Raw genomic sequence first — 23,090 nt, 5'->3', positions numbered from 1 at the left:
CAGTCTCACTTGGATTTTGCAAGTCATATTGGCAATAATTATTGCTGAGACATTGTGGCTACAGCTCGAAGGACCCATGTAGTTGAAATATACGACCCTCTAAAGACACAACTTGCAAAAGATGTTATGGCACTTTGGGCTCAAAGATACTTTCAGAAGGCACATGTCTCGGATGCCAAAAGAGCATTAGTTGAATTTCTTATGGCCAGATGGAAGTCCTGAGTTAATTTCTACTAGATTTATTCTTTTAATGGTGACAAGATATTATGCCTATAAATATCCTCTCAGAACACAAATTCTAAGGAAAGCTATTAGATCTCCTAGTGAATAATATAATGAATCCGCTATAAGCAGGGCCTTGCTTGATCACGAACAAGGTTAGAATATGGCTTAAAGTTTTGAGCGTCAAATTTAGTCATTGCTCAAGTGTGAAATAGGACTTAAGATTGATATGCTTGGCTTTTATTTATCACCTGAGTATCTCTTTAAGAATTCATCATTGGAGTTTATTTTATGGAACTAGTCGTGAACGACCAATTATATTCCATTTGTACGATATGCCATGCGATTTATCCCTAAGACTTGCGAATTTCCCTAAATTCTGCATCAAAAGTAGTGAAGCACATGGCAACATCAAGACTGAACTATGTGTTAACTACCATGTCCGTTTCTTGATGTGTTTCTGTTTTGAAAATGCTTCATTTCTGTTATCAAATGGAGATTGAGGTCATTTAGGATCCCTTCAATGCCTATGAGCTGAGTCGGCTATTAATTTTAAATGCACTCTCATCTTCTGATCTAAATGCATCAGATCGTTCATCATTGTTTGTTCTCTAATCAAAGACAAGAATCCTTTTTGAGAGGGTCCAACTGTTTGCTTAAAAGAATCGAAAATGAATGACATGCACATAGCATCTTCCTGCCTTGGTGCTTGAGTGTTTTGTTTAAAGTGGTGAGATGCCCCGTGAGCAGACTTGTTGTATGTCGTCCGGTGCACAGCAGAAGACCATTTAAATGTTGATGTGGCTGATAGGCATTATCTATCAAGGTTAAAACTACTTCAACTTATCTCAGGCTTCACCCAAGTTGTTTGGACTCTCTCTGTGGATTTAATGTCCAGCAAAGTGCTAAATTCAAGGGAATCTTTCCTGTGTTTCCCTAAAAGAACAAAGAATTTAAACAGCCCAACCAATACTGTCGTCAATTAGCCAGTGTTGCGGTTCCAATTTAGGCACTATCCATGATTGGAGGAGAGAGGCCTCTGAAGCCATGGTATTTGAAGCTTTCCTTAGTGCAGTGATGAACTGATTCAAGACAACAGATGATTTTCAACTTTTAGAAATGAGGCCATCTGAGAATTTGTGATATGGTTTAGCAAGGCCTGTGCACCTTTTTCTCATTTTCCTAGTTCAGGAGGTGTTTATTATATGATAAAATGTCAACATGAAAAAAATGGAACAGACCTATAGGGGTAAATTAGGTAGCAGAATCCTGTGACTATAATTGTGCTATCCCATTTTTTACTTACTGTCCAAGTAGCCTTAGTTTTCTATATCGTTTAGAAGTGTTGAAATTAGAAATTCCCGCCACTTAAATTGTTGAGGCTATATATGGAACAGCTTCCTTTTAAGTAATCTCAATGTTCACTTACTAAACAGTGGTGAATTGCATACTGTGTGTGGGATTACTTTAACACATTTCTGCAGGGTAGTACTACTCATTTGGGAATAAGTGGCCAGGTATGGTGTGCCAAGTGCCAACTACGTGTCCTCTGAATTTGGAACTTTAACCAATTCTTATAGCTCGCCTTATCTGTCAATGATTTGGTTTGTTGGTACTAAACTCCTTGGAATCAGGTCTGCAACAGGATATTTGAAGCTCACTAAATCTGAACCACGATTGATTTACAAATTCTCGAGTTTGGATGGGAGTTCATGCACTAGAAATGCAATCAGATGTGAACTTGAAAGGTTCCACGGCACTGATGAGCAATAGCAGGAATGTTTACCATTGGCACATAAGATGCAAATAATGTGCTCCATTTGAAAACGATTCTTTCTCCAATCTTCACAAATTCAGTTACTCTTGACTGTGTTTTCATCATACGTTAGTGTTCCTAACTGATCGAAGTTTTTCGATCAAAATTGGCACAATGCCTGGTACAGGTTTAGTCATTGTAATACTAAAAATTACTTTGGCTCGTAGAGGAAAAACCAAAGAGGAGAAGAGAGGATTGGCATACGGAAAATTGCTTTGGCTTGTACTTAGACCAATGCTGAAAGAAGACCTTCAATCAGCATGTTTCAGATGCTTTGAGTCGGGTTTACTGGTTCTATCTGGGGAGTAACCAGTTTTTCAGCAACCTCCAATCCCAGCCACAGGTCAGCCCCATCTTGATTCCATGGGTTATGGACTATCCAACTGTCACATAGTAAATGGAATCCCTGCACCAGAAATTTTCATCCCGTTTGTATTAATTCTTGGAATCATATGATGATGAACCGTGGTGCAGCAGATGTGGCACCTATTATCCCTCCATGTAGTTCCCTATGTTCCATTTCAAATATGGTTATTAGTCCGGCATCAGTGGTGTCCAGTGTGTGAAACAACCAGTTACTCCAAAAGCTGAAGCTGTTGGAGAAGGTGTTATTAAATTTTTTATACTTTTAACACTCCCCCGCATGTGTGGCCCCTCTTTATTTGGGTTGGCCTACATGTGGCACATGTGGCTTCACTTTTGGGTTTTGCCATTGCATGTGGATTTTTGCAATCAAGGAGGTTTGAACTCGGGACCTTTGCTCTGAAACCATGTGAAATTTTGGAGATTTCACTAACTTTTGGATGGTTACAATCAATCTCAAGGTTTGCTTATATAGAGCACTCACATGATAAACATAGAATCAAATCTTGATAACTATGGAAAGAGATGAGAATGGAACATTCTAATCTAGCCTAATTTCTAATTCTATCAAGCTGTTTAATTGAACTAGGCTACCCCATTCAACCCACTTGCCTAATCTACCACTAAGATGATCCAACGGTGAGATCTACACCAAATGCAATGGTCGGATCTTACACATTCTAGCAAAACTAAAACACCTCATGTTTTGGTAAGATGGAGGCCATTATTTTACAGCCATGCATAGCATGACCCAAGAATGCTAGTCTATAATCTACATAATGTCAAAGCTCCCTCCTACATTTTAGAGGTGAATTTTTTTTAAAAAAACAAAGAAAAAATTATCATTTTACATAAGAGAAATGATTAAAAAAAAAAAGGGGAGAAAAATACACTTAGACCCCCTGTGGTTTCTGACACATTCAAATTAACCCCTAATTAAGGGTGTCAATTTTGGCTCGGGCTCGGCTCGAAAAAAGCTCTGCTCGAATCCTTAACGAGCCGAGCCCGAGTTAGGCCAGGCTCGGCTCGTTAAGGCTCGTTAAGAATTTAATATATTTAAATATATATATTATATATTAATATATACATTAAAAGGGTTGTCCATGGAGTGAAAAGGGGGGCCAAAATATGTCACTTCATTTTTGGAACCCCATTTGTTACTAGGACCACCCCCCATAGTGTAAAAAAAGTAGTCAAATTACACTAGTAGGGCTGTCCAGGGAAGATGAGGGGTGTGAACATAATATAACCCGAGCTCGGTAAGGCTCGCGAGCCTGACCGAGCCGAGCCCGAGCCGAGCCTCACTTGTGAGCTTAACGAGCCGAGCCGAGCTTGGCCAAGCTCGGCTCGGCTCGGCTCGTTTACACCCCTACCCCTAATGTTTAAAAAGTTACAAGTAAACCCCCTTTGGTTTCAATTTGTGCAAGGTAGACCCCCTTAGTTGACGGTTCGTCCACAAATTAAAAGGTAAGGATGATCCGATGGAGCTGATTTTTTAGGCACACCCTATCTATGTCAGGGCCCATCAAATGAACGCTTTGGATCATCCAAACAATGTGGGCCCATACCCGAAACACTGCCAAAAACATAGTGGGCCCATCTTGTTTGGATGATCCAAAGCGTTCATTTGATGGGCCCTGACATTGATAGGGTGTGCCCAAAAAATCAGCTCCATCATATCATCCCAACCCTTCAATCTGTGGACGAACCGTCAAGTGAGGGGCCCTACCTTATACAAATTGAAACCACAGGGGTCTAAGTGTATTTTTCCCCAAAAAAAAAAAGACTAGAGGGTGTTTGGATACAGGGAAAAAGTTATGGAAAATAATATTTTCATGAAAATTAAAATTCCATGGTCCAATATATTTGCAGCTTTTCTAGAAATAGAAGGAAAATTTTCGAATTTTGAAATTTTTTCTATGAATATGAATTTACCAAACAGTGGAAACGTATCTCATGAACGTCTTCTTCCTATAAAATCAAACGTGTAAGAAAAGCCACGGCCATCTTCTCTTCTCGTGGAAGTAGGGGGTGCAACTTGGGTTGCGGTTGGATCAGTTGAGACCAAACCTAGCCCATCCCAAGATAGCATTCCCTCTACCCTACCCCGAACCAACCCGAGTCACGGGTAGAGGATGCTCAATCCTAACCTAACCCACATCTAAATTTCTCCCCTTCTACCGCGTTGTTTTTTTCCAAATGAGAAAGTGCCTTTTAGTCCAGAAGACGACGATATATATGGGCTGGGCTTACGTGTCGGGCCCACTCCTAGTCAGAAATGTGCAAGCAAGTCTATCCTCTCTATGTCTTTATCCAATACTAGTCAAATCCAATTCATACACGGTCCGCGGTCTCACGGGCTCAACCTTTTTTTGAAGCACGTGACTTTTATTTTACCCATTTCCTTGCTTGCTTCCTTCTCCAAAACTGCCCCTCTACTTTTCTTTAATTGGGAAAATTACTGAACCTCCACTTAGCAAAGTTTCTCTTTTTTTCTGTTAATTATTCATTTCTAAAATGAAGGCATCTAATTGCATTAAGGGCCTGTTTGGATGCCGAGAAGATTTTGATTTGGATTTCTCACATTTGCAGCCCTTCTTGTGTTATGATTTGGATCCAGATCAAATCCTTGGATTTCCAAATCAGCAACTCACGGTGAAAAAAATCAGATTTCCAAATATGCTGTGGAAATAAGTAATTGGAAATCCACAGATGTGGCAGTTTCCTTCACCTTCTTTTCTCCTCAACCTCTCCCGTTCAGTAGGAAGTACCCCCTTCCCTCTCTGTCTCCCTCAACATGAGCTGGCAGATCTATTCATTTTGTATTCAAAGCTCAATTCCAAATCGAAATACAAAACTTGAGTATCCAAACGGGCCCTAAAGTAATTTACATCTCTATGGTATTTAACAGAAATAGAGGAACTCACATCTTTAAGATATTTAACTATTGCAAACAATTATATTTATAAGGTACTTATAATTAAAGGAAATTTACATTTATAACATTTTAAATAACCTTGGATTTACTAAAGTTTGCATTCACAAGATTTTAAAAACCTCAAAAGGGCAACAAACTTTTCCATGTAACAGCATTTAATAACGAATTGACTTTATATTTATAAGTTTCTAAATAACCGTTGGGCCGCACAAGTTTTCCCATGTGAGGTGGTTTAAAATTACCATGAAGTTCGTTACACCCCATGTTTACCTATCATATAGTAGAGGAATGCTAAACTGAGGAGCACCCTTGCAGCCCTTATAAATGAACAATCGTTCCTTGCAGCCAATGGAGGCGTCCTTTCACCCCATTTCTGCAAGGGCGCCCTTCAATTTAGAATACCTCTATAGATTAACTAGCTATTGAGAAGTTTTACTTATAAGATATTAAATAGTTAATACATTTGCAGGGTTTCAAATCACCCTTTGCCCGTTCACATATAAATCCATTTTTGAATTTCACGGATATATTTTTGGTAGAAAGATTTTCGATAGAATTTTCTTTCTTTCATGGGTGTCCGCAGAATGAAAAGGGGCGTAAATATCAGCTCCCTAAAGTTAAGCTTATTCTAAATAAAAATTGAACTGCCCTAGTACAACTATACAAGTTTAAAATTTTCCATGTGCAAGTGAACAATGGAAAAACATGAAATTCTGGAAAAGTTTTTCCTTTCCAAACTTTTTCATAGAATTCCTACAAACCAAATAGGGTTAGTATACAGCATGGGCTTGTTTCTTTCTTCTTCTTCTTCTTTGTTTTTTTTAACATAGGGTATCCGCACCCCAATTTATAGGGCCGAACTATTCCCTACGGATGGGTGCAATCACCGTAAACCACGCGCATCGGGTAAGCCCCGGGGATTCGAACTCGCGTCAATGGGGAGCATACCAAGAACCACACCCGTACAAGTTTTTTCTGTTACTTTTGATAAAGAATGAACTGGATTCAACCAAAACCAAACATTGTAGGTCCACCGGAATTCTTTAAAAATTCTCCTTAGTTAAGGAAGAAAGGTCAGGGGGGGAGGGTATTTCAGGAAAAAAAACGTATTAACGGCTAGTTATGGGCGAGGGTATTTCAGGAACAAAAGCATGAAGTGAACGACTATGTAACAGCTATTAAGTGTAAATAACTAAATACCGACGGAAAAGCTTCTTTTCCTCGAAAACCAGGTTGACGTGTGTGGGATTCCTGCTTTCGCTTTTGGCGGGAAACGGCATAGCCGACCCCTTTTGATATTGACACCCATCGCATATAAATAGCAGCACAGTTTCTCACATTCTTCGACAACAGACAACGTTCTAATCTTAGAAAAGCAAAAGAAACAAAGGTAAGGAGAAAAAACCCATTTCCCTTTTTCTCCTCTGCTTCTCTTACGTTCCTCCTTTTGTTTTGAATTCGTCAAATCCCAGAAAAAAAAACATGTTTTCGACTTGGGGTTTGGGCTTTTGTTAGGCATATAATCTTTGTCTTTTCACACCGCCCCATGACAGAGAGACAGAGAGGCCTTCCTATTTATGAAACCCTTCACATATTTCTTATATCTTATGCTTAAAATATCATGAGATAGCTAATATCCGCACCCCTCATTTTGATATTGTTAGTTTCTCTCTTTATTTTAAAATCCTAAGCTCAGTTCTTGAAATTCCCAAAACTTGAGGGCACTTTCTTAAGCTAATAAATCATTTACCTTTGGGCGATTTCAGGTAAAAAGGAGCAGAAATTACAAGCTTAAAGCAGAAAAAAAAAATGGAGAGCGATTTTGCGCTGCCCCAATCATCTCATGAGTCAGAATTTCTCATATCTTGTAAGGAAGATGCCAAACTGATGGAGATGGATTCTGGAATTTTCGGGTATTTATTTATTTATTTTCTCTTTTTTTTTCCAATACTATTGGTGGGCTTCCTGTCTTTTAATTAACAATATTTTTAAATTTTATTTTATTAATTTTTTTTATAGGTGCACCCATTATCGAAGAAGATGCAAGATCAGGGCCCCTTGTTGCAATGAAATCTTTGATTGCAGGCATTGCCACAACGAAGCCAAGGTGGGTTTTTTGTTGTGCTTTCAAATTTCTTGGTTATTGAAAGTTTTTCCTTTTATTTGCTATTTTTCATTGATTGCTTTAACAAATAAAAGGAGAACCCAAAAAAAACCAAAATGTTTTATATGAATTTGTTGAATTTGAACAGAATGAACTGGAAGTGGATCCTCTTGACAGACATGAGATTCCTCGCCATGAAGTAAAAAAGGTATGTTTATATTTTTGAATTTTACAAAAAATATTTATTAATCTTATTTTTTGTGCTCTGTTTTTTATCTTTGACTGATTTTTCTAAGCACTAAATAAAGTCAATCCTTTGTTTTCACCTTTTGCCATTTCGTTGTTCTTTTAAGAAACTTACTTTTGGATAAGGTTTGGTTCATTTCAAGCTTATATCTTATCTCTTTTTCATTGTTCTATTAAGACACTGACTTCTGGATAAGGTTTTGGTTCATTTAAAGATATCTGAATTTTCTGTTATTGCAACAATTGAATTATAACTAATGCCACAATGATTCACCAATGTTTCTCATGGTGTCGGTTTTCAGGTCATCTGTTCCTTGTGTAGCACAGAGCAAGATGTGAGTTTGCTATACAAACTGATCTTCTCATCTATTTGAAGAATAAAATTTATTATGATTTTGTCTAGCACAATTCAAATTCGAATAAATTTCTTGAAATAGAGACTGACTTGTAGTTTCTGGGTTTTCAGGTTCAGCAGAATTGTATAAATTGTGGGGTTTGCATGGGAAAATACTTCTGTTCGAAATGCAAGTTCTTCGATGACAATGTAAGCTTTGGTTAATTCTAACAAAAAAAACCTCTTTAAGCCCTAGTTTGATTTCATTTCTTTCTTAATAGAGAGTGGGTATATATTAATTTGCTACAAATGGGGTTTCTTTCTTAGGTTTCCAAGAATCAATATCATTGTGATGGATGTGGAATCTGCAGGTTTGAGATATTCCCACCATGATATCTTTTCTCTTTTTCTTTTCATAATTCAATTTTAGAGGATTTGTGTTCTATGTGGGGGTCTTTATTTCTCACACACTTCTCTGACCTTGTTTGTTGATACAGAACTGGCGGTGAGGAGAACTATTTCCACTGTTATAAGTGTGGTAAGCTAAATTAGTCATGCTGCCATAAATTTCTGCTTTGTTCTCCTTTCGTTTTCGGTAGACTAACCACTGTTGGGGTTTCCAATTCTTTCATCAGGATGTTGCTATGGAAAGGCATTGAAGGACTCGCACCGTTGTGTGGAAAGAGCAATGCACCACAATTGCCCAGTTTGTTTCGAGGTAAAATAGCTTCCTCAAGCATCTGGCTAATCAGTCACTTTCATGGTTTTGCTTTTAGTTGTAGCTTTTCTCATAATTCAATGTCTATTATAGACTCAAATTATAACTCTGTTATCCTCAGTATCTGTTTGATTCGACAAAAGACATTAGCGTGTTACGATGTGGGCATACATTGCATTTAGATTGCATGAAAGAGATGGAGCTCCATTTTCAGTAAGTATTCCTTAAAGATGAAAAGTTGATTGTAATATCTCTCTTAATCTTTCTATAATTTTCTTTGGATTCTTTGTTTGGGTCAACCATTGAGTTAAGATGGGTCGTATGTTCTTACAGATATGCTTGTCCTGTTTGCTCGAGGTCTTTCTGTGACATGTCCATGCTGTGGGAAAAGCTCGATCAGGAGGTATTGATGATAGTCAACCAACCCAATAGGCTATTCCCATATTGTTTGCTCACTCCTAAGATTCATTGCACTTGTCATCCCCACTAAATCTTATATTGAAATGAAATTCCAGGTTGCTTCGACACCCATGCCCGAAATGTACCAGAACAAGATGGTGTGGATCCTCTGTAATGACTGTGGGAGCCAGTCAGAGGTCCATTTCCACTTCATAGCACACAAGTGCCTGAGTTGCAATTCCTACAATACCAGGCAAACAAGAGGCAGCCCTGCTTCATGCTCCTCGAGCATTTGAGAGATGATGGCGATGATGAAGATGATGGGTACAATATTTAAATGTTTCTTTCCCCACCTATCAAGATGGGCTTCATATTTCAGATAGATTAGCTATAACAGTAGTTCGCAGGGGAAGGAGAAGGAATTATTTGGTGAAAGGGAGGAAAAATTATTTATTCATTAACCCATTTAGGCATTCCTGTGTAAATCTGTGGGTTGGGGGATTACTAATGGGTGAGATCTTAGTTTTGGTTGGAATCGTGGTATGCCATGTCAATAGAAAGCTACCAATTTGTACTAAACATGATCATGGTTTCGTAGCCATTATCATCGAGGATGAAATCTCGATGAAATGAATCTCTCTTGACTGGTTTTTCTCAGTCATCATTCCTTTAACAAGAAAGCCAGGCAAGGGCTGGGGATGGAACAAAGGGAAGCTATGTGAACTACCTCAGCATGCCAAATTTCAATTCTAATTTTATGAGGTTTTAATTTGTAAGCATTATAAATGAAAGCTCAAATTCGACTGCAGTTCACATATTGCAATTGAAATATAAGTTGGTAAAGAAGAGAACAGAACTAAAGTGAGAGATGAGGTCTGTTACTGATACTGCTCTCTGTCCCTTAGAATGATCAATATAAACGTTGATCTTGCTGAGAGATACAATAAGTTGATAAAACTTCTATATATCTCTCAGATGATGAGACATCAACCCTATTTTTCAGTTGAAGCATCCACTAAGTCAAGAAACTGAAGGAAAATTTCTGCCAAGTAGCTCTAGTGGGGAAAATATATGGTAATAAGTGAAAAAATAATTAACATTAAAATAAAGGAAAATGGAAAAGTTAGACAAGGAAACTAGAAACTTAAATGCCATAAAAAATATGATAGTTGAAATCAAAATATTTGATCTAAAATATGAAGACTTATAAGGTGCACAAATAAAAAAAACAGAGTGTTACTAGAAGCATCCTAGTTGGACGGAAAGCTCGCTTCGGAAGCTAAATTCTTCTTACTACCCAAATTTAGGAGGTTTCCTTGAGACGTGTAGGAAATACCTTAAACTCCTTATTTTATCACACTGGTGTATTAATTACTTCTCACCGGGATTAGTTTGTGATGCCTTAGTGGAAGTTTCCTTCCTTTTCCACCCCCTTTCTTCTCCTCTAAGGGCTTCATTATTGCCATGAAAGCCAATCTGAATATACCTTCTATCGTTTCCTCGCCATTATCCTGGTGTGACATTCTATTCGCACTACTGTCCTGGGGCGTTAAGGGATAGAAAGCGAAGCGGGTGCCTGGGTATTATCTGACCTGGAAGGTATTTTTGCTTTTACCTCTTTTTACACCCAGCCATCTGTCAAGAGTGTTTTGGCATTGGTTCCTTAAAGTATGATCCCCTCATAAATGGATTCATTATTGGGACCATCATTGCGCCAAACTACCATAAGTTCGATCTTCTAAAAATGGGGTGTCTACAGCTTGAAGCAGGCAAAGTATCATTTCCATCAAATAGAGAGGACATGAACATTTGCTTCATGGGACTAACCAAAGAAGATGAGGTAGGTGATAATGATAATGATTTTTCTTATGATGAATTATTTGAAACATTAGAAAAGCAATTTTCAAAAAACAAAGTTCTTAGGAAACCTCTCTAAAAAAAACTCAAAAGAGCCTAAAGAATTAAAAAAGAAATGTGATTCAATTTCTTCCAAAAATGATGATTTGATTAAAGAAAATGAGAAATTGAATTCAAGTTATAAACTAGACAATTCAAAAAATGACAACTTAATTAAATTGTCGAGAGATGAAGACAGCTGTGAGGCCAGCCATGCTGTACAGCTCAAAATGTTGTGCCACCAAGACGTAGTGAAGATGCGAATGCTGAGATAGATATGCGGCCACACAAAGTTAGATAGAATTAAAAAAGAAGACATTCGTAAAAAGGTGGGTGGCACTAATTGAGGAGAAGATGAGAGAGCACTGCTTAAGATGGTTTGGACATATCCAAAATAGGCCTTTGGATGCTCCAGTGAGAAGAGGCGACCCGTGCCAATTTGATGGAGCAAAAAGAGGCAGGGACAGAACAAATACAACTTGGGTAAAAACAGTAAGGAAAGACTTGATAGCTAGAAACATAACAGAGAATATGACCTTTGATAGGATAGAATGGAAAAAAAAAATGATCCAAGTAGAAGAACCCAACTAGAGCCAGGATTAGAGGCCGGTAGATTCCTTTCACCTTCTTCATGAAATTTTTCTAAAGGATTCGCTCAGCCGACCCCAACTAGTTTGGGACAAAGGCGTTGTTGAGCTGAACTGAGAGAGAGAGAGAGAGAGAGAGAGAGATTAGTTTTAAAAAATGATAATTTGAATAAGATAAATGATGCCCTGTAAAATGGAAGTAATGATTTTATTAAACAAATTCAAGACTTAAGAAAAATAAGATATTAATCTCTAGAAATAAAGGTTTGAAATTATGCCTTAAAAGTCATTGAGATTTGAAATAAAGATACAGCCTTAAGAATTTGAAATTTTACAATCAACAAGTGCACAGAAACACCCCATAGGGTTTTGGGTATTTCACCAAACACCCCATATTTGAAAGTTGTTAAGATTCCAAAAGGTATGAATGTCCAATAAAAGAAGTGCTCAACAAACCGGAAAGTGCCTGTATTATTAAAACCAGAGAGTGCTTTAACAGACCAGAAGTGCTCAACACCTCCTCAAAAAGTGAGCTGGGATCAAATATCAAGGATGAAGGATGGGATGATGGGTACGTCATATAAGTGATCCATTATCTAATCACACATATGACCGTTATAAGACTGGGGAAGATGGGCCTAAAATGACTAAAACAAACCGATCTGTTGGGTTTAGATAAAACGGTGGAGCCCGCACGGCACCACCTTCTACTCTCGCTCCCCGAGGCGCAGACGCAGATAACAGCTAGCAATTGCCCTTTTCCATTAGGGCAATGGTAAATTCGCACCCCCTGTAGGATAATTCGCATCTATTGACTTAAAATATCGATAGAGTCTTTCGTACCCCTCTATTATTATCTCTTAAACTTTGTTCCGCACTTTCACTCCTCCCAAAATGACTATTTATGCTACTGACACTCTTAGCTTCGCAGTGACGCCACTACAGACACTAGAAAGTACAATAAATAAGAAAACACATCATCTCACAGACACTTCACCAACAAAGTGACGGGTCGTTTCACTGTCAGGGATGAAATTCAAAAGGACAGTGGATGCCACTTTTATGTGATCAGTTCCATTGCTAACAGTTGATTTTTGTTCTCCTTGTTTGTGGGTCGTCTCAAAATCTAAGGGTCTTGATTGAACATATATGTACCCATTGTGGGACCTTAGCATTGATCCCCACGACCACTCGTTCTCTGGTTTCCCAAGTTTCCTTTTTTGGTGGGAAGGTAAAATAGGAAAGGAGCCTCTTTTAGATTTTTGGAATATTAACTTAGATTTAAAGAGTCTTAAATCACATGATTTAACGTGTGGTTGCTGCTGAGAGAAAACCAAGCTTTGTGCACGCTCTTGGTTGACAATTAAGGGAAAAGGTTACGGGTTTGTGGGTTTGGGGTGAACCATTGTAATCCTTGTAATTTTGTTTTTTCATAGTGAAGATGATGTTTTGGCCGGTGGACGTAGACATCTCGGCCGAACCACATGAATTCTCAGTCTTCATAGCTTTTGCTTATTTTTACTTTTTCATTTATTTGCATGTGCATGATCAGATTGGATTTGCCCGACGGATTTTCTCTACAAAATTAGTTGTTTTTCTTTTTACATACCCGGCAACTACTCTCATTCTCCCGCAAGAAGAACTAAGGCTCTGTTTGGATGCTTAAGCATTCTTTGGGCAAGTAAAGCCCATGGAGGGGGTAGGATTTTGGATGCAATTAAGGCCCCTAGTAAAGTCATGTGCTTTACTCTGTCTAGATCCAAGTTAACAAGAGAGAGAGAGAGAGAGATTTCTTACTTTTTGGGTTATTTCATATGGAAATCAAAGTGATGCCACATCACCAGATATAGAATATTACACATGTTTTTGTTTGGCAGTCTCTAGGGATTTTGATAATACATTAGCAATCAAGCACCATAAAGTTGAAGAAAAGTGCATTTTTTTGTTTGGTGACCGCTTGAAAATGCCTTACATGTGGCATTCAAACAGAACCTGAGAAAGGTGGCGAAAACGTGATCAGTATAAGAATCGTCCGAATCAAATCCTCATGGCTTCAATAAATTAAGCAAAAACTCATTCTCCTGCAATGTTTTCGAGGGGACCTGGAGAAATGGGCGGAAACATGTCTGCTTGCAGCAGGGTGTGTTCTAGATTTTTCATCTTTTCTCATTCTCTATAAGGCAAAAATGAGAGAAGCCATTCAGAGAATGGTCGCCGAACGCACCATTAGCTTTTCTTGGAAGAACTCCATAAAAGGCTAGTAATGCTGTGAAAGAGGTGGAAATATCACTTCCCTTGAATAATATTTTTAATAAGAAATAATAATAATATATATTTTGATGTTGAGATGGTTGAAATTGGTGTGAGTTTTTGAGGAATTGGAATCAGCATAGGTCATATCAAACCAATAATGTAGGACCCACTATGTACCTTCATGTGACGCCTTCACCAGGCATTCCACATGCGTCCAATGCATTGCCGATGCACCAGGGTGCATAAAAGTATTGCCTCCAAGTCAACAAAAAAAGTCATTTTACAGGCTTAGAACCTCACTTTGTTTGTAGCTATTGACATGTTATAGACAAAAAAGCCATAACGATTTTTTTTTTTTTTTGAAGTGGCAAAAAAGCCATAAAGATAACCATCAAAATTTTCCTAATTTAGAAGGCCCAATTAGAGTTCTGCATGCAAACAGAAATTAATGCCCATTTTCTAATAGCAATATGAACTGACTTAGAAGTTCCAACTTAAGAACTCAACTAGGACTTCTAATTCAACTGCAAGAAATTCGTCCTACATCAGACATGAGGTTAGTATTGTGAAGCAACCGATTACTCCAAAAGCTTAAGCTGTTGGAGTTGGTATTATTTAATCATCTATGCACATGTGTCCCCTGTTGTTTTGGGTTGGCCGTAGAGGCGACCCATGTCGCCCTTCTTATGGGTTGGTATATCAAGGAGTTGTTGGGTTTTGAACCCATTACCTTTACGAGGTAGCTCTAATCAAGGTTTTAAATTTCTACCGAAATCAAAAATTACCGAAACTTACCAAATTTCGGTCGAAATTTAAAACCTTGCTCCTCACTTCTGCCCTCTCAAATTCTCTCCATCTCCCACTCTTTCCCCCCCTCTCTTACCACTTGGCCAACTAATATTCGATGAAAACAAAAAATCACCGTTGCCGAACATGGCCTAAGATATCATCTATTTCTTAAGGGATTTGCTAGGGACCATTGCAGAAGCCATTTTGCGGATGGTGAGTTGCATGAGAGAGCAGCCAGATAGGCTCACTTTTCAAAGATTGTCTTTATTCATGAGGTGGCTGCTCTCTCATGCAACAGACCGTCCATGAAATGCCATCGGCGATGGTCCCTAGCAAATCTTCAGAATTATATAAAAAACAAGTATCACAAGCCTCATTAATAAAGACAAAATCTGTTGAAAAGTGAGCCTATCTGGCTGCTTTCTCATGCAATAGACCGTCCACGAAATGCCATCGGCAATGGTCCCTAGCAAATTCCCTTTCTTAAAAATGAACGTTTTCAGACTTATATAAAAAACAAGTATCACAAGATTTTAGCTGGTCCACCTTATGTCCGCGGCAACAGATTCCTCCAGCTATCATGAACCCAATCAGATTGTGAGATTTTTTGGGCGGCGTTGGCAAAAATCATGAAGAACCGGCTGAACTGTTTTTGAACATTGGACCACCCTTGCCGTGAATCATGGGTCTCATATATATATATATATATATATATATATATATATATATATATATATATATATATATATATATATAGAGAGAGAGAGAGAGAGAGAGAGAGAGAGAAATATTGTTTTTAGTTAAAAGAGGCCCATGACAGATCATACAAACCAGTGGTTGCACGGTGGAAGAAGATGACAAGTCAATGTAAGAAGATGAGTTGTGATGAACAACTTGGGCATTTAACTCTTTAAAAAAAAAGGATTTCAATTGTGGAATAGAATAAACAATGTCTTGGGGTTTTTCAACATTATTCAACCTAATTAAGAGTAAAAAAAAAAGTCACAAAAGCCTATTTATCTCACTGTAGGTTGATCTAGAGACAGTTTATCTGAACCACCTTTCACTGTCTTTGTGACCAGAAACCCTGCAAAGAAAAACATATTCTCTCATCGATACACTCATGATTTTCGTTAATCATAGCCGCTCATCGATTGATTTATAGACTAATCCTGGATTGCTGCCATCTGAAGGCCATGATCAAATGGTTTCAAAGTGAAAACTTTCTAAAATTGATAAACCATCCAACATCAACAACCAAACATCATTCAAAATTTCTTAATGGTACAGATTGTACAAAAAATCTCACAATCTTTGGGTTTTTTTTTTCTTTCGTATGGAAAACAGAAAACTACATGCATCAAGAAATCCTAATCCCTCATTCCAAAAGCTGTGAAGAAATTGTCCTTCAGAAAGATAGCACAAGCAAATGAGGAAGGAAATGATACCCTCATCAAAAGCTCTCTTTCAAGAACTAGAGCTGCCTTCACTGTCGTCGCATGAGGTTTTTGAATGGATTATAACCCGAGCTCCTGAAGCAAGCCTGCAAGTAGGAAATTAAGCAAATTTTCAGTTCAAAGAACAAGAAAAATAATTTTATCAGACAAAGGTACTATATGTGCAGTTAACTAGATCCCGAAACATCGGGGACATGAGTAACAGTTGAAACTCAACTTTCTTCAATTTTGACCAACTTTTCCACTTCCTTGGAGTCCAATCTCTTTGACGTTTGCTTTCCTGAGGAAGGATCCGTGATCCTTTTACCACTCCCGTTGGATACATTGAGAGATATGGATTGTGAAGAATCAGGCCCTGCGGAAGAATTCCTTGCCCCTTCGGATAAAGGCGACCTTGTTATTTCATTCCTCAAATACCTATTTGATGAACCTTTGGTTGTTCGAGGGACGCATTTTGTCCGTGCCGAGTCCATGTCCTTCCTTTTGTCTGCCGTTGAATCTGAAGAGTTAAAATTCCTGCATCTATTTGAGTTTTTATTATCAGCAGGAAAAAAGGTAATGTAAATCCAATCAACAGAATACGCATAATAGTTCTTCAAGAAGAAAACCATCCGCTTTTCAATTTCAATAAACAAAATGCAAAAATGAAGGTAAGGAGTTCGAACAAAACATCCAAGAAAGCATGAGTTGTTTCCGATAAAACAAAATTAGAGGACACTATGAAAGTAATAACAAATGGAACAACTAAAAGAATAGAACACAAAGCCAGCACTCTTGAAGATGTTTGAGTTCTTACAGACAAATTTCAATAGAATGACCATGTGACTGGCAGGTCTCAAAGTTGAAGTATGCAATACAGTAGCAGTTAGGAGAGAACAAGTCTATAAACACGAGTAGACCACCTAAGCACAAGCACTCGATTCGTCTAAAAGACTGACAGAATTTCTCTAAGCATCCATGGATACAGGGTGAATTATGCTCCTACTGTATTAACTTCCTGTTTGTGTCCAACGATGAGCCCATTTGTCTCCAACAATTCATCCTGTGGTTGAAGGGCCGAATGAGAAGTCCCACCTGCCATGTTATTTGGTTAGCTCCCAGGAAGCTCCTCAATAGTCTCCTATAACGAACGGCAATTTTTCACCCTTTGGTTGGTTAAGATGCTCCCCTCTTCCATGGTTATGGAGATTACAAGGCCAGACACTCTTGAAAACAGAGGTCTTTAATTTGGACAAATTACTGACTCGTGAGACCAAGATCAGTTAGTAGCATTAGAGTAGATTAAGGACTTTTTCCTTCTCTGTGACATTCAGTTGTGTCTCCCTAAACATCCGAACTGTGAGCACATGAACTCTGTACAAAGTTGCAGTTCAAAAGAACCAGGTAATGTAACAACAAATATGTATCTGAACTTTGGTGAAGCGAAGTTACTATTATGAGAAAGACAATCAAACACAAAAATCCAATTCTTCCCCAACAAAATGTGTGGTTATATGATTGTACAAAATCCGATCACATATTAATGACAACGAGAGATTCATGAAATTAGAGTACTTTACCAAGCGGGTATTCAAATATCTTGCAACATTCTGTCAAATTATCACGCAGGTATTAGAACATCCTGCAAATTTCCATTAAATAGTATATTTCCTGTGCGAACTGTTCACTCCATTAGCGGATTGACAGTGTGTTTAATAGGTAGGAAGTATGTATGATAATTCAATTAATCAGGGTGTTCAAATATTTTATCCATAGAATGTGAGGTTCATGGAGGACTGCAGGATCAATAAAAAGATATAGCTAGCAATTGGATAATTTCAATGATGAACAAGCATAGGTGCATTCATATATAGAAACGCGTGCTTATTGGTATGTATCAACCCACAAGAAACACAGTGGCAAGTGCGAAGTGAAATAACCTGTCAGCATTGTAGGAGGAAGAGCGTTTGAGAACACCGAATCCCTCTCCTTCTTCATTGTTCTTCTTAGTCTCAATCAAGCTCCCGCTGAAATACTCCTTGTCTTCCAATCTCAGCCCCATCATCCGTGGGTTCTCCGACAGGCAATCAAGCTCTCCCAACACCATTGAACTAGAGAACATTGGGGAGGGGAACTTAACCTGAGAGAACCTCGGCTTATATGTCGGAATGAATCCAAAGCTATGATGATCCTTCACAGTGATCGACCCACACGAAATAAGCTGCATCAAGACATTCGAAGCTTTGAGCTTTGTATTTGAGGGGGCACAGACTTCCTCCTCCTCAAGTATCCTAAAACTGTTCATCTTACTAGCATCGGCTCTAATCAAAGACTCCAAAGTCTCTGTTTTCCCACCAGAAGAAGTGCTTGATGATGATGGCGGCGGGGAAATTTCGTCCCTACTAAGCTCAGTGTTCTCCTTTAGTGGCATAATCCGGTTCTGATGATTCTCGTAGCAATCTAGATCTAATAATCCGTCATCAGTTGAAACGCCTCTGGTACAAGTTTCTTGATTGGGGATATTCACTCTATCATCGGTCTGTGTTGAAGCATCAGCTGCTCCATCGGACTTGTAAACCTTATACTCTGTCAAACTCAGAGACCCACTATAGGATGGATACTTTCCCGGTCTAGACTCTGGTGACATACTAGACGAATTTGGCCGAGCCAGAGGAAGGGAGAGCTGGTCTTCTTGAGGAGATTTATCCTCTTTTTGAGTGATAACTGAAGATGAAGAAGCCTCCTGGCTTCTTGAAAACGAATGTTCTTGAACGTGCTTCGGATTCTGCACCTTGGTATTACTAGTGTGCTGGAGACGATCTAAAAACAGGAAAAAAAATGGGGTAGGATTGAACTCATGCATTCAATGTTTTTTTCCTTTTGTGTGTGTGTGTGTGTGTGTGTGGGATTGAACCTCTGATCTCTTGTTTGAGGAACAAAGCCTCTTACCAATTGAGCTAGAGGCTCAACCCAAATAATGTTCTTTGTCTATGGTGTAGTTAACAATTTAGAGAGATGGGTTTTGCAATTACCTGATGGGCCATCTTCCAAGAGTTCTGAACCTTTGAGAACGTATTCGTTTCCATGAGCAGGGAGAATCAGGTCATCTTCGCAGAGATCATGCCAAACAAATCCATTTTTATAGCTCCTGAATTAACATACAAAATGAGCTACAGAAGAAGAAATTTCAGCATTAAAGAGAATGTTAAGGGTTTTCACAACCTTTTGCAGGACCATGAATACATGGCAGCCATGCCTTTCCCTCTCAGATCATTAAGCCGATGGATCACATCTTCAAACAAAACCAAAATCAAATCAAAAAATGAAAATTTTAAAAAACCCTAAACCTACATAGCAAGAAAAAGAAAACCTACCTCTTAAATAGAGACCTCCTTCAGAAGAAGAGAGGGGAACTTCAATGAAATGGGGATGTTCAAGATGGCGATTTCTACACAGATAATAAACCACTGCAACTTTTTTACTACCATTTTGTTGTTGCCTCTTTGGCTCTGTCCAAACCTTCGCCCTCTCAGGGCTAGTCTGCCTATATTTCTTCATCCGAGTGTCCATTTTTCTCCTTCTTTCTCTACTAATATTACCACCCTTTTAACCCCACAAGCAGATCTGAAAGCAATTTCTTAGAACCTATACCACCATGTTCGGATATCTTCAATCATATCTATAAAAGGAAAGGGTCTAATCACAACCCAACTAGTAAAAAACAATCCAACAATGAAAAAACTAAAAACCCAAAAAGGAAAATCCCCCTGCAAATCGATTCTGCCAGGCCCAGATATTTGAGTTTGAGATCTTCAATGCAAATCCTTTTAAAAGAAAATAGTCAAAGGGAAAGGAAAAAGACCTAGGGAAAAGCTAATATACAGCCTCCAAGGTATGGAGATTTTCATCCTTGTAACTTGACTGAGAAACAAAGGCATTCCCACAGAGGTTATTGAAACTGACAAAATAATGGGTCTCCTTCATCCTAACTGGAGAACTCAGGAAGAACAGACTGTTTAGGGTCCAAACAAGATTTGCTGATTTGGGTGACGGTACGTGTAATTGGAAATACCGCTGTAAAGGGGTATTTGATTTTTATCCCACAAAAAGAACCCGCTCACTTTACTAAATAGTAAAGAGAATGATATCTGAACCCGATTGTTTTGATAATTAGCTCTTCAATTTATTAAACACATTTGACTTTTGGCTATTGATGCACTGTAGTCTAATGCACGATTTTGCCTTGATGTTAATCTATCAGTTTATAGGGATTGTTAATCTAGTGGGAAGAACATGAGATGACCCACATGGTCATGGTCTCAATAGAAAAATCCATGCCTAAAAAAGGTAAATGATATATTTGCCCCCTTTTCTTCCCTGGGCCACCCCCTTTGTGTGTACAAAGACCGTAAAGACGTAAAAACATACCTACCAAAAAAACAGACGTAAAAACATTAGAGAGGGCTGGGGATAGAAGAGGGGGCGAATTTAACACTTTCCCTAAATAAGTTACGACTCTTGACAGTATATGGAAAATAAAATTGTTGGGTCTAGTAGGTTTGCAACATAAAAAAATATGAGTCCATCACTAGTAAGTTTATTTTTCATTAAAAAAAATTCCAAAACAATTCCTACATCTGAACAGCCCCTATAAGTGCAAAGGACATAATTACATATGCAACATTTATTTTTCAGTAGTTGCATAATATAATTAAACTATGTTTAATCGGTATTTTCTCTTAGACCTATACGAATTATGGTGAAGTTCCCGCCAACTTGCAAATCTCAATCCACCTGGAACATGGTTTTAAATTTCGACCAAAATCTGAAATATACCGGTGGGGACCGAAATCGAAAATTTCCGAAATTCAATTTTTCGCCGTTTACCAAATTTCGGTTTAATGGCATTATTTATTAAAAAAAAAAGTGTTACAAAATTTCGGAATTTGGGTCCCGAATTTGGAACCAAATTACCAAATTTCGGACCGAAATTTTAAACCATGCCTGGAACCACACTGCTGCCGCTGCCCTTCCGGCACGCCTCCTGCGCTTACTCACACACGCTCTTGCAGCGTGCCTCCGTCGGGCAATACTACGCAAAGCAGCTGGGCGATAACTCTTCAATCGCTATATTTTTGAGATAGCGAAGCTATATTCTTTAGATAGCCCGACCACAGACTTCAAGTCCGGTCCCGGCAAGCTATCTTATGGAACTAATCTGACCTATCATGGATGGAATGAAAGATGGAAGTGCCGATAAGAAACGAATCAATGCGATAGTGAGGTTGAGCGGTAGCGAGGGGCAATAGCGAAAGCGTGGTTTATCCTCTAAGAGAGAGTAGATGCGATGCGAAGGTTCGGATCGAAGATCTTCGCAAGACGGACCATGAATCTCAAGAATCGAGCGTAGGGGTTTGAGTTCCCCCTCCTTTCTCTGCCCTTTCATCAGCGAGTGGGGAGTTTCCTTTTTATCTAGGTAGGCATCTCTTGGATTCGGAGTTTGTTGAAACAGTTGCCATGTGAGATCCTGGTCATCTTCCTCCCAGTGTTCTTGCCTGCTGGGGGAAGGAAGGAAAGTAGGGTTTCCTTTCAGGATCATATCGGAGAACGTCATACTGTGGGCGGGCTGCCAGTTTTCGCATAAACACAATATATACTAACTATGTTTCTTTTGTCATTCGCTTCTTTTCAGAAAATATTTTTATTGGAAAAGCTTTTACTCTTCAAATTCAGTTTTGACACTTTTATTTCTATTTAGAAACTATTATGTTTTGCTTATAATATTCATCCTGCTAAATATGAGAGAATTGGGAAGTTATGATTTATGAAAGAGTGGGGTGTCAATGTGAGAGAATAAGGTGGGTGGGGCTCATCATTTATACGAAGCTTTAATGGGTGGGGCCCACCATCTCCATGCAAAACCATTCATATGTTGGGCCACCATTTTAGAGTCATGGGTGGGCCCACCACATCTCCACCTAAATTCATGCATATGGTAGCCCCTTCATTATACACTTTGATTGGAATGGGTATATCAAGTGGGGGGCCGTCATTTTAACTCATATTTTGATGCTAGGTCTCACGATCTTCAAAATTCTGTCATTTTACTGCTTATGTGGTGCACACTCGGAGGTTGGAGAGTATTGAATCAAATCATCTTGTTTTGATGGCGTGGGGCCACTGCTTTATTGTTATCTAAAACATAATGATATAGTATACCACTAACATACTTATGATTTTGGTTTACGTGTGCGTTTCGATTTTGATGTGTCTTGATGGAGATGGAAACAGAAATATTTCAGTGGTATTGTGTCAGTTTCGGTGGAAATTTAAAACCATGACAAGGAATCATGCCAACAAGAACTTCTGCTCGACCGAACACAATCACTTTTCCCCACATAGGTTCCTAGCATCCATTGCAAAAGGGATTTCGCAGATGGCCTGTTGCATGTCAGATCTTGCAACCCCAAGAATGGACACTGGATCATTAGAGGGTGCTCGGACAAGCTGGGGCTTCCAGGATGCCATATTCAAGCCAGAGCTTCCACCCAGGATGCTATATTCAAGTTGAAACTAATTAGCTATTTTGTGGCAAGAATCTACTTCTGTTTATTTTCTACTTTGTTGGACAGTTCTGGCAAGAAGAATTCTAAATCAGGTATGCACATTTTAGGCAAAAATAACCACCCAATCATGTGAGGAAGTTTAAAATGTCAAAATTCCCATTTTTTCAAAATGAGGTTTCCTTCATACTTCAAATAATCTAATGCTTGATGTAAGAAGACTATATATCGTCTATTTCAGTCACCAATTCCCACTAACATCACAAATAATCTAATACTTATTGTAAGAAGACAATAAATCAGCTATTTTATTAATCAATTCCCACTGACATCATGGACAACATCTTTGTGCTTCTCCTGCAGAATTTTTAAACAGAGAGTACCCGAGCTTTCAAGGCACAATTTAGTGTTAGTGAGGTTATGTTT

The 23,090-nt window shown here is 38.5% G+C and overlaps 2 protein-coding genes across 4 annotated transcripts; one reads left to right on the top strand and one right to left on the bottom strand.

Moving 5' to 3' along the window:
• Positions 1-6,581: 6,581 nt before the first annotated feature.
• On the top strand, positions 6,582-9,948 carry LOC143883424 (CHY-type/CTCHY-type/RING-type Zinc finger protein). The gene is made up of 12 exons (XM_077386772.1): positions 6,582-6,729; positions 7,106-7,252; positions 7,359-7,446; positions 7,592-7,651; positions 7,992-8,024; positions 8,156-8,233; positions 8,351-8,394; positions 8,521-8,561; positions 8,659-8,741; positions 8,863-8,954; positions 9,075-9,144; positions 9,257-9,948. The coding sequence occupies exons 2-12, from the start codon at positions 7,149-7,151 to the stop codon at positions 9,434-9,436; spliced, it is 873 nt and encodes a 290-aa protein (XP_077242887.1). The 5' UTR covers positions 6,582-6,729; positions 7,106-7,148; the 3' UTR covers positions 9,437-9,948.
• Positions 9,949-15,870: 5,922 nt separating this feature from the next.
• LOC143884795 (UPSTREAM OF FLC protein (DUF966)) lies at positions 15,871-20,254 on the bottom strand. 3 transcript variants are annotated; one of them, XM_077388585.1, is made up of 7 exons: positions 19,964-20,253; positions 19,476-19,780; positions 19,324-19,393; positions 19,134-19,249; positions 18,042-18,921; positions 16,341-16,644; positions 15,871-16,210 (listed from the first exon to the last, which is right to left on the bottom strand). In XM_077388585.1, the coding sequence occupies exons 2-7, from the start codon at positions 19,669-19,671 to the stop codon at positions 16,133-16,135; spliced, it is 1,644 nt and encodes a 547-aa protein (XP_077244700.1). In that variant the 5' UTR covers positions 19,672-19,780; positions 19,964-20,253; the 3' UTR covers positions 15,871-16,132. The 3 variants fall into 3 exon arrangements, with proteins under 3 accessions (XP_077244700.1, XP_077244701.1, XP_077244699.1); XM_077388586.1 differs by having other exon boundaries at positions 16,341-16,638; positions 19,476-20,254; XM_077388584.1 differs by having other exon boundaries at positions 19,476-20,253.
• Positions 20,255-23,090: the final 2,836 nt, after the last annotated feature.

Source organism: Tasmannia lanceolata, unplaced genomic scaffold (assembly GCF_043159265.1).
Source record: "Tasmannia lanceolata isolate RefF3 unplaced genomic scaffold, GAP_Taslan_0.1 ptg000008l, whole genome shotgun sequence".
Lineage (NCBI taxonomy): Eukaryota > Viridiplantae > Streptophyta > Magnoliopsida > Canellales > Winteraceae > Tasmannia > Tasmannia lanceolata.
Note: the sequence above shows the minus strand (reverse complement) of the source record. Positions and strands in the feature narration are given on the sequence as shown.

What these genes read in the sequence shown, in the direction of transcription:
- LOC143883424 (XM_077386772.1), top strand. Translation starts at nt 7,149, where the DNA reads ATGGAGAGCGATTTTGCGCTGCCCCAATCATCTCATGAGTCAGAATTT. An exon ending in GCAAGTTCTTCGATGACAAT is followed by an intron (nt 8,234 to 8,350) that starts GTAAGCTTTGGT and finishes TTTCTTTCTTAG; the next exon opens with GTTTCCAAGAATCAATATCA. An exon ending in ATTGCCCAGTTTGTTTCGAG is followed by an intron (nt 8,742 to 8,862) that starts GTAAAATAGCTT and finishes TGTTATCCTCAG; the next exon opens with TATCTGTTTGATTCGACAAA.
- LOC143884795 (XM_077388584.1), bottom strand. Translation starts at nt 19,671, where the DNA reads ATGGACACTCGGATGAAGAAATATAGGCAGACTAGCCCTGAGAGGGCG. An exon ending in TATTCATGGTCCTGCAAAAG is followed by an intron (nt 19,250 to 19,323) that starts GTTGTGAAAACC and finishes ATGTTAATTCAG; the next exon opens with GAGCTATAAAAATGGATTTG. An exon ending in AGTTGGTCAAAATTGAAGAA is followed by an intron (nt 16,211 to 16,340) that starts AGTTGAGTTTCA and finishes TTTCCTACTTGC; the next exon opens with AGGCTTGCTTCAGGAGCTCG.